Source organism: Lactuca saligna, chromosome 8 (assembly GCF_052625555.1).
Source record: "Lactuca saligna cultivar CGN05327 chromosome 8, ASM5262555v1, whole genome shotgun sequence".
In the NCBI taxonomy this organism is placed as follows: Eukaryota; Viridiplantae; Streptophyta; class Magnoliopsida; order Asterales; family Asteraceae; genus Lactuca; species Lactuca saligna.
This window is the reverse complement of record NC_136424.1, coordinates 7,589,672-7,600,785: the sequence shown is the minus strand read 5'-3', so window position 1 is coordinate 7,600,785 and position 11,114 is coordinate 7,589,672. Positions and strand designations below refer to the sequence as shown.

The window sequence follows — 11,114 nt, the reverse complement described above, 5'->3', positions numbered from 1 at the left end:
TTATAATACGGGTGTATCAAACAAATTTAACTTTATCAAAATAATTGTAATCTATTTGGTGTAGTGCATCAAACAAATTTAATTTCATCAAAATAACAAATTTTAACATAGATAATAAATAGACTATCATTTTTCACAAATTCACAAATCACAATCATAGATAACCTAAGAAGATCAAGAATGGAAGAAGAACTTACTTTTCAAAATTTAGGAATCACCAATTCAATTGAGTTCTTGAGTCTTGACACTTGATAGCCTTTCAAAAAGAAGAATCAATAATAGAATCAGCACTTTTTCTGATTTTCAAAGAATCAGAAAATAGAATCAATCAGAAATTCAAATGACAGAGAAAGAAGAAGAATTGAAGAATAAGATCAAGTAATCAAATTCAAATGACAAAGAAAAAAGAAGAATTGATGAACAATCGTTGAGTTGTGAGTCACATTCAATAGATAGTCGTTTCTTTTTTTTTCTGCCGATTAGATGTGTGCGAATGAAAATTGGAGAATTCTAATTGACACTTCATTATTCTCTAATTGAGGTTTGGATTAAGTGGGATCCCATAGAAGTGGAGGCCCTAAGCAAGGGGTTAATTTTTTACAAACTAAACCGGTCATACGAGCATCCCAACATCCATATAGAATAGATTTTTGTAGAAATAAACATAGGCAACTTTGTCTTAATGATTGATTACATATTTTGATTAGTACTTGTAACCTCTTAGCATTGATAATGCACTCAACAACTACTCATTGCGTGTGAACACCAATTAGAAAAAAGAAAAAAGACATACTTGCGGATTTTGCTTTTCTTGTTAAATTAGCCTATTTGTTTATTGTTACATTTCAAAAGACAAATGATAGTGTGTTGAATTTGATAATACAAATGTATTTGGTGCATAAGAACAATTAAAAAAAAATCATAAACTTATAATCATTTGATACCTTTGATAATAGTTGAAATATTATCGGATTAAATTATTTTTTGTTTAGAGGTCGAGGTAACGTGGACCCAATGTAGCAAGAGATTGGATGCCACACGGAAACTTGAATCGTATTGAACTGGTAATTTAACGATATCCAAAGCCACCGCAACGAACCCACCAACCCCGGCGAGCGTTGGTTCGTCGCCTTCCACAACCGGCATCCTCCGTCACCACACGCAAAATTACAAAAACAACCTTCTAATAAAGTAATGCAAACGGCATGCTTATTTAAAGGACCATACGTGTCAAAATACCAATCATTTTCTCCGCCGTTTCTCTCTCCTCCTCATCGAGGAGTACTCATCACGCCCAAAAGTAGACCCAGAACCAGTACCACCAGTGGGAAGACTTTTGTAATTAGGGCAATGCCTGATTCTTCTTCTTCTTCGCCTGAAATCGATAACAATGGCGCTTTGCGTAAGTTCAAACTGAACGAGTCGTCGTTCTTGGCTTCTCTCATGCCGAAGAAAGAAATCGGAGCCGACCGATTCATCGAAGCACATCCGGAGTTCGATGGCCGTGGTGTTGTTATTGCTATATTTGGTACTCCTATAACCATCTCCAATTTTTTTTTTGTTAGTTTTCATTATCTCTGACTGCCGAAATGAAAACTGAATCTGTAATTTGTAATTTGATTAGTAATATCATAGCGAGTTCGGACATTCGAGAGAATAATTGAATCCACATGATGGCTTTTCACGATTCTAAGAAGATATTTAGTTACTGATTATGTGTATGCATGTGAAAAATAAGATTAGATTGATGCAATGCAAAATCAGAACAAATTATCATAAGCAAATTTAGATCATCACATTTCTCATAGCAAATCGACTTCTCACATATACTGAGAGAACTATCTAAACTGAAGATCTTACTTTCTAAACATATGTAAAACTGAAAATATAATCGACTGAACAAAATTACCTACTATGGAGAGTTACATAGAAGTCCCTATACCGCTTTTGTTACAGCTCCAGTTAGTTGATTGCTCTTGTAATCACCAATATCTTCCTTTGATTATCTTCTTTAGTTATATGTTCTCATCAGTATAATATGATGTCTACAAAGATGATAAGATGGTCTCTGGTTGTATGAACTTAGTTCAAATACAAAAACTCCTATGGAGTTATTTGGTTTAGAGTATGATCAAGAGCAGGCATTAAATGCATGGCCAAACATGTTCAAGGAGATGGATTTTAGGTAGTTTGGGGGTACACAGTAAATGAGAATAAAGTGCTGTATGAATAAACATCGTTTCTTTTTTGGACCAAACGAAGGTTTTGAATGGGATTAAAAGACATTTTACCCTTCTGTCTATAAGTGATGTTGAGTATGAATGACTGTTTATTTGTAAACCGTTGTAAATGTAAAGTCTAAAAGACAAAATCTAACAAAGAGTCGAAATACTTATAAGGGTAAATGTGTGAAAAGTGATGTCTGAATACATAAGCCCACCAAATTTTATTTTCCAAATTAAGGGACTGTTTCTTCTTTTCCCCCATACAATCCTGTATGGGCAGAATGGATAATGATGTCTGTTTGGATAAAGTGCTGTATACCTAAGTTCTGTTTCAGTGTTTCTTTTGTAACTGAATAAACTGTCTAAACAATACTAAATGACCATGTTATCTTTACATTCTAAAAAAAAATCACAATATTCATCTATCTTAAACAATAGTTGGGATGAAAAAGAAGGGCAAATAGGTAAAGGGTTAGTGTCTTAATACATTGAGCCAAGTTTTTGGCTTAAATCATTAAGTCAATCTGTCTAAATTAAGTAAAAAAAACAACCATGTATTGCTATCGAGATTAAGTGCTTAATCCATAAAGCTCATTAAATAAAAAAGAAACAACCCCTAAGTTTTTTTTATACAAGTAAAAAAGAAACAATCCTATATATATGTGTCTGGATTAAGCCCATTAAGTAAAAGAAAGAAACAAGTACCAATTCTTTCTTGGTTGACTTGAACCATAGGAGTTGTAGTGGCAAATAGCAATAGATGTTTTTATTGATAGATCCTATAGTTAAGTCATCTAAATCAGTGAATGCAATTAATAAGTCATAAATGTTATCTTTTCATAGACTTCATTTGTTCACTTGTCTTGAATTGAACGAGTCTTTTTCTCTTCATGGTATAAGATTTTGTTTTGTTATAATTCTTATGTTCTTTTCTATAAAAGCTTATTGCAATAACTAATGTATTTCCACCTATTCAAATTTTCTGCTTTCAGATTCTGGTGTTGATCCAGCTGCTGCTGGATTACAGGTGACCTCAGATGGGAAGCCAAAAGTTCTAGATGTTATTGATTGGTATCCATCAAAATCAAATCAAATTTCTTAATTTCTTCATGTGAGAATATTATATATACACATTTATTTCATACTTATTCTTTTCCCTCAGCACTGGGAGTGGTGATATTGATACATCAACTGTTGTCAAGGCTGATGCAAATAATTGCATCCGTGGAGCATCAGGTTTGTAGTCATTATATTGATCTAGATGACTAATTACTTGTCGAATATTTCTTTCTTAATTTTTTACTTATGATTTCATATTAGGGGCATCTCTCATTATAAATCCTTCTTGGAGTAATCCTTCTGGAGACTGGCATGTGGGATATAAACTAGTGTATGAGCTTCTTACAGACACACTCATTACTCGTTTGAAGGTGGGCCCTACTTTATGTGTCATTTGAAAAGCAACATTTCATATGCTAATTTGGAAGTTATCAAATCGGTTCTTATAAATATTTTTTTTATGTATGTGAATTTGTAATCTGAAACAGAAAGAGCGAAAGAAAAAATGGGATGAAAAAAATCAAGAAACAATAGCTGTAGCTGTGAAGCAACTTGAAGAGTTTGACAAGGTTGTCCAAGTTTATTCTCATATTTACCAATCTGCCCTTTTCTGAAATCTAACAAGTTTCCCCTATCTTTAGAAGCAAACAAAAGTCGATGAGTTGGTTTCAAAAAGGACTCGTGAAGACCTACAAGATAGAGTTGATTATTTAAAGAAACAATCAGATGTGAATGCTATATCTCTTCTCTTCGATTAAAGTTATTCTTTTTATTTTTATTTGTATGTGGTTATACTTATTTACTTGTTCTTTACACGTATTAGAGCTATGAAGACAAGGGCCCTGTTATTGATGCTGTTGTATGGCATGATGGAAAAGTCTGGAGGGTTGCCCTTGACACACAAAGTCTCGAGGATGATCCAAAATGTGGAAAACTTGCTGATTTTGTCCCCCTAACTAATTTTAAGTATACATTCCTTCTTCGCATATTTGATTTTAATTTATTTCATACATATAGATATACTCATAATTTATTTTTCAGGATTGAACGAAAGTACGGTGTATTTAGCAAATTAGATGCGTGTACTTTCGTGACCAATGTTTACAATGAAGGTAATATTTTGAGTATAGTTACTGATAGCTCGCCACATGGCACTCATGTAGCTGGCATTGCAACTGCTTTCCACCCACAGGTATTTTCTGTTACAAGTTACAACATTTTTTTTTTCTTTTTCAAATTTTGACATGTGTGAATTCACATTACAGGAGCCATTGTTGAATGGAGTTGCCCCTGGAGCGCAAGTAGTTTCATGTAAAATTGGAGACTCAAGATTAGGTTCAATGGAAACTGGAACTGGATTAACACGTGCACTAATCGCGGTTGTGGAACATAAATGTGATCTTATCAACATGAGTTATGGAGAGTCAACAATGTTCCCAAATTACGGGAGGTTTGTTGAGCTTGTTGATGAGGTGGTGAATAAGTACCGCGTAGTGTTTGTTAGCAGTGCGGGCAACAACGGGCCCGCACTGACAACCGTAGGTGCCCCTGGTGGGACCTCTACCAGTATTATAGGAGTTGGTGCTTATGTGTCTCCTGCAATGGCTGCTGGTGCACATGCTTTAGTTGAAGCTCCTTCTGAAGGGCTCGAGTACACATGGTCTAGTCGTGGGCCCACTGCTGACGGGGATTTAGGTGTGTATGTGAGTGCTCCTGGTGGGGCTGTGGCCCCTGTGCCTACGTGGACTCTTCAAAGGCGTATGCTTATGAATGGTACTTCCATGTCTTCTCCTTGTGCGTGTGGTGGAGTTGCTCTTGTCATCAGTGCCATGAAGGTATCATTTATCTTATTATTTGGATTATGATTTTGTTGTGAAGTTATATATATATATATATATATATATATAATATATATATATATATATATATAATGTTAAAAAAAAAAAAAAACTATGTAGGCTGAAGGGATTCGTGTGAGTCCATATAGTGTGAGGAAGGCTCTTGAGAATACTTGTGCTCCGATTGGTTGTTTGCCAGAAGATAAACTATCAAATGGAGAAGGCCTTATTCAAATTGACAAGTTAGATTTTTGGCCTTCTTATTGAATTATTTTAATGTTTATATTATGATGATCTTTTACAAGTGATGTCTTTTTAGGGCTTTTGAGTATGCTAAAAAAGCAGCTGACTTGCCATGCGTTTGGTATAAGATAACCATTACTCAGGCAGGAAAAACAAGTGGGTTCGCTATTTTTCTTTTATACTTAGAGGCTGACAATGCAATGCACTTTTTGGTATAAGATAATAAGATATTGATTTTGATGATTCACTATTTTCATTTTGCAGCAGCATCAACATTGCGAGGCATATACCTAAGAGAGGCTAGCTATTGCCATCAGTCTACTGAGGTGATTTACAGTTTGCAATGCCAATCAAGAAGAATGTTGATACTTGATCCTATGTTTCACTTTAATGTCTTTTTTTTTCAATGAACTGTGATAATGTATTTTCCTCAAATGAGATGGTTGCTCATGTCATTCTAATTGTTGTATTGACCCTCAAGAATAAATGCCAAAAAGGTGCATGTTGTAGTTCTAGTGAAATAGCAATATCCAGATTATAGAATAGTATAATGAAGACACACAATGCACACATTAGGTTTATCAGAAGTGTCTAATGATTAATTGATCGAGAGAATTACAAATCTGAGACAGTTCTGTTGCAGAGCGAATGAGCAAAAGTAGTAAACACTAAACATTTATGTAACAGATAGTTAATGGGTGGTTTTTTCAAAGGTTAATAATCTTCAAAACATAACATGATCACTTAGTTAGATAAGTTCACATCATTGTGTTGTAGAACTAAATATCTTCATAATTGTTGTATTGACAAAATTCTAATCCAAACAGTGGACAGTGCAAGTTGAACCACAATTCCATGAAGGTGCAAGTAATTTGGAACAATTGGTTCCATTTGAAGAGTGCATTGAGTTACATTCTACTGGAAAAGACAAGGACGTGGTGAAGGCTCCAGAGTTTCTTCTTCTCACTTATAATGGTCGCAGCTTCAAGTAAGGGCTTGTTTCTTCTTTTTTCTCTTTTGACATAATGGGCTTAATAGGTCAAGCAATTAATCTGGAAAGCTATACATCATATATGACTGTTTCTTTTCTTTTGACTTAATCTGGACAGCATGACTTAATGGTTAAGCCAAAAAACTTGGCTTAACGTATTAAGACACTGACCACTTACCTATTTGCCATTCTTTATTTCTCCTTACAATTCCTTTCATGTTAAATTGATGAATATTGTGATTTTTTTTTGGAATGTTAGGATAAAATGTTCATTTATTCTCATTCAGATAGTTTATTTTGTCCAGAGAAAGAAACAAAAGAGAGCTTTTGTATACGACACTTTATCCAGAGAAGCATCATTACCCATTCAACCACTTTACTCATATAGGACATAATGGGGAAAATAAGATCTTTTTTTCCTGCATGTGTAAAGGTTAAAGTGACTGAATGTGTAATGATTTTTTTTTTTCTTTTCTTTCTAGACTAAATAAACCGTCTGAATGAAACTAAATGATCATTTTACCCTTACATTCCGACAAACAATTTTCTTCACATTTATCAGTTCTTACAATATTCATCAGTTTTAATGCGAGAGGAAAAAAGAAGGGGAGATTAGGTAAAGGGGTAGTGTCTTAATTCACTTACGCCAGATTTTTTGGCTTAACACATTAGATCGCTCTCAGTCCATATTAAATTATTAAGTTGGTAAAAAAGAAACCAACCATATATAGCTGTCGAGATTAAGTAGTTAATCCATTAACCCATATAAGTCTGCTTCTCTTCATCATACAATAATAACATTTGGTAATTCCTTAATTTCTTTGTTGTTACCAGTGTGGTTGTAGACCCTACAAAGCTTAGTGACGGTTTACACTATTTTGAAGTGTACGGGATAGACTGTAAAGCCCCATGGCGGGGTCCGCTTTTCCGTATTCCAATCACCATCACAAAGCCAAAAATTTTAACAGCTCGGCCTCCATTAATTACATTTCCTGGATTATCTTTCCAGCCAGGCCATATTGTTCGCAAATACATCGAGGTCCCATATGGCGCCACCTGGGTGGAAGCAACCATGCGTACATCAGGGTTTGACACTTCTAGAAGATTCTACATAGACGTTGTGCAGCTCTCCCCACTAAGAAGGCCTATAAAATGGGAAAGTGTTGCAATATTCTCATCTCCATCCACAAAGAGTTTCACCTTTTCTGTAGAAGCTGGTCGGACAATGGAATTAGCAATTGCTCAGTTCTGGTCAAGCGGAATCGGAAGTCAAGAAACTGCTGTTGTGGAATTTGAGATTGCATTCCATGGTATAAATCTTAGCAGAAGTGAAGTGATCCTTGATGGAAGTGAAGCGCCTGTTAGAATCGAAGCACAAGCTCTGTTATCATCTGAGAAACTTATTCCAATCGCAAAGCTAAACAAGATTAGGGTTCCTTATCGGCCTGTTGATGTAAAAATGAGTGCTCTTTCAGCAGATAGAGATAGATTACCCAATGGGAAACAGATACTTGCGTTGACTTTGACTTATAAGTTCAAATTGGAAGAAGGAGCTGATGTGAAACCACAGATACCTTTACTTAACAACCGTATCTATGACAATAAGTTTGAATCACAGTTTTATATGATTTCAGATTCTAACAAGGTATTTTTTTTAATCAAGTCATGTCCTTAATTGCTATAGATGTCATATTTTGTAATTTAAAAAAAAAAAAAAAAAAAAATATTACAGCGTGTGTATGCCATGGGTGATGTGTACCCGGAGTCAGCAAAACTGCCCAAGGGTGAATACAATTTGCAATTGCACTTGAGGCATGAGAATGTGCAGTACCTGGAGAAATTGAAGCAATTAGTGTTGTTCATTGAGAGAAAATTGGACAAGGTAATAATTAATTTGTTTCTTCATACAAAACTTAAAATCCTTTTATTATATTTTTACTTATTATTGTGGCAGGAGGCTGTGCAATTGAGCTTTTATACACAACCAGATGGTCCAGTCACGGGTAGTGGCAGCTTCAAGTCGTCGACATTAGACCCTGGGTTTGTTTGTTAACCATGACTCTATGTTTTCCCTTCTTTTTCTACAAATTTCCCATGTTGTTTATATATATATGTATGGTGTTTATGTTGTAGGTCAAAAGAAGCATTTTATGTAGGGCCTCCGACTAAGGACAAGATTCCAAAGGTAGGTTTAACATTGTTGGGTGATTTATGCAAATTGGGTGTAATTTTGTGTTTGAGTTTGACATTATGTGGTTGGTTGGTTATAGAACTCTGGGGAAGGATCTGTATTGGTTGGTGCAATTTCATATGGAAAGCCTTCAGCTGAGGTTACAGACCAAGGAAATGACCCTGAAAAGAATCCTGTATCATATCAGATATCTTATCGAGTCCCACCAACTAAGGTTGGTTTGTTTCCTTTTTTTTTTTTTTTTTTCTTTTAGTAATGTTATTACTTAAGTTAAATTGTTGTTTTGTTGTTTTGTTTGACAGGTTGATGAGGATAAGGGAAAGAGTTCTAATTCTAGCAAGGCATCAACAAAAAGTGTCTCGGAACGTTTAGAGGAAGAGGTATGCATATGCATAATGAAGGAAATTTCAAAGTTCAAACTTAGTTTTGGTTCCTATCCTCTCCTCATCCTCCTAAATACTATATATATATTTGGTTTTTTTGTAAAGGTGCGTGACACGAAGATAAAGGTTCTTGGAAGTCTGAAACAAGGTACAGAAGATGAACGGGCAGAATGGAAAAAGTTATCTGTGTCACTCAAGGTATGTAGTAGTGGAGTCATTTGATTTGAGGCAAAAATATGGTATATGAATATTTGATGTAATTTATACTTGTTGGAAGGCGGAGTATCCAAAATATAGTCCATTATTGGCGAAAATATTGGAGGGATTGGTTTCCCAAGAAGTGGAAGATAAAGTACATCATTATGAAGAGGTAATTACTGATTTAGCAGCAGCCAGGTTTTATTTGAAAGAAAAGAGAGATAATAGTGATAGTGATATGGTATTTGTTTTATCAGATAATTGGTGCAGCGAATGAGGTAGTGGAGAGTATTGACAGAGATGAATTGGCACGATTGCTTTCCATGAAAGGTGACCCTGAAGAGGAAGAATTTGAGGTAGGTTTATTAGTAATTAGTATTATGTTTGTGGTTTGGTTTTCTTGATAAAAGTTTTTGCAAAGAGAAGAGAAGAGAGTGATTGTTGGTTATTAACTTATTATGTGTGTAGAAAACGAGGAAGAAGATGGAGAGTCGAGTTGAACAGCTGGTTGAAGCACTGTACCAGAAAGGTTTAGCCTTAGTGGAACTTGCATCCCTAAAGGTACTCTACTCTTTACATATTTTATATTTTTATGTATTAGTAAAACCTTTATAAAGTATATTTTTATAATATGTATATGTATATGTATGTATTAATTATGAAGACACTACAGCAGGGTGAGATGGCGGCTTTGGCTGCAAACTTAGGTGCAGAAGTTGTGGACAAGCCTACTACTACTACGACGACTGCTGATGGAGATCTGTTTGAAGAGACTTTTAAAGAGTTGCAGAAATGGGCGGACAAAAAATCACCTAAATATAAGACTCTTGTCATAATACGGGAAAAGCATAGTGGAAGGCTTGGCACTGCACTCAAGGTTGAATATTTAATTATAATATAATACTAATTTATAATTCTATCTTTTTACTTAAATTGGACTTGGACTGTGTGTGTAGGTGATTGGTGAGATGATGGAAGAAGAAGGTGATCCCCCACAAAAGAAGGTTTATGAAGAAAGAATATGTTTGCTTGATGAGATTGGATGGGGCCATCTCGTGACATACGAGAAACAATGGATGCTCCTTCGCTTCCCACCAAACTTACCCCTTTTCTAATTCTACCTTCCTCTCTCCTCTCTCCACTACTACTACTACTACTAGATGATGATGATGATATATGTACTTGCCGACTTTCTTTCATACAGATGAGACAATTTAATAAATAAATGCGTGCGCATATGTATGTATGTATGTATGTCTTTATCATTGATTAAATGTGTGGTGTTTGTAAAAAACTAAAAAATGTCATGGACAGGAGTTCACCATATTTCCTTACTTTGGGTAGGGGTTGCTGTATTTCATTTTCAACTGTAAAGGAAAATAACTACTACACTAATCAGTAGTCATTGGTCCCAGCCCTCTCTTCTATTTAAATTTTAAAAACAGTAGTGTATTTTGTTTTTCTAGATCTGCAATAGAAGATGTGGGCTAAACATTTGAAGAAGATTTTGTTTGTATTTTAATGTCTGTTGACTGCTAAACTAAACAGAGTGGTAAACTACAAATTTTAATGACGATAAAATAATTAAGTCATTTTTAAACATTGTGTTGTAATATAAAAAATCGGTATGAATTAATGGATATATATGTTTTATAATATGCAAGAAAATAGAAAATTGTATTAGAATAGAGTTTATTATTTATTAAAAGAAACAAATCATATCAATGGATGAGAGAATATTAATATAATTAATGAAAATTTCCAATAAAGTTTTAATATTTTAGGTAAATACACAGTTTAATCTCAACTTTTATTTTTTGAATAGAAAAATCATAATTGTTTTATTTTTTGTTCAAATTAATAAAACAATTTTTATTTTTCTTTCAAATGAAAAATTATCCTATAAATTTAGATAATTGGAACTTTTGTGTTCAAAAAATAAATATATGGATTACACTAAACTGACTTAAAATATTAAGACTTTAT

At 34.2% G+C, this 11,114-nt stretch overlaps 1 protein-coding gene across 3 annotated transcripts; it reads left to right on the top strand.

The window, feature by feature from the left end:
* The first annotated feature begins 1,072 nt into the window (after window positions 1–1,072).
* On the top strand, window positions 1,073–10,542 carry TPP2 (tripeptidyl peptidase ii). 3 transcript variants are annotated; one of them, XM_078971133.1, is made up of 25 exons: window positions 1,073–1,528; window positions 3,218–3,296; window positions 3,388–3,461; window positions 3,546–3,655; window positions 3,773–3,853; window positions 3,926–4,012; window positions 4,108–4,250; window positions 4,326–4,476; window positions 4,550–5,119; window positions 5,243–5,364; window positions 5,442–5,521; window positions 5,630–5,691; window positions 6,193–6,353; window positions 7,191–8,001; window positions 8,089–8,238; window positions 8,311–8,396; window positions 8,490–8,541; window positions 8,627–8,761; window positions 8,850–8,927; window positions 9,036–9,128; window positions 9,208–9,300; window positions 9,386–9,484; window positions 9,597–9,689; window positions 9,793–10,005; window positions 10,085–10,542. In XM_078971133.1, exons 1-25 carry the CDS (start codon window positions 1,195–1,197, stop codon window positions 10,241–10,243), a joined length of 4,116 nt encoding a protein of 1,371 aa, XP_078827259.1. In that variant the 5' UTR covers window positions 1,073–1,194; the 3' UTR covers window positions 10,244–10,542. The 3 variants fall into 3 exon arrangements, with proteins under 3 accessions (XP_078827259.1, XP_078827260.1, XP_078827261.1); XM_078971134.1 differs by having other exon boundaries at window positions 1,074–1,528; window positions 9,805–10,005; XM_078971135.1 differs by having other exon boundaries at window positions 1,074–1,528; window positions 9,802–10,005.
* The last annotated feature ends 572 nt before the right edge of the window (window positions 10,543–11,114 follow it).

Coding starts and splice junctions, on each gene's coding strand:
- TPP2 (XM_078971133.1), top strand. CDS start 1,195: ATGCAAACGGCATGCTTATTTAAAGGACCATACGTGTCAAAATACCAA. Junction 5,365..5,441: donor GGCCTTATTCAAATTGACAA/GTTAGATTTTTG, acceptor ATGTCTTTTTAG/GGCTTTTGAGTATGCTAAAA. Junction 8,239..8,310: donor TTGAGAGAAAATTGGACAAG/GTAATAATTAAT, acceptor TTATTGTGGCAG/GAGGCTGTGCAATTGAGCTT.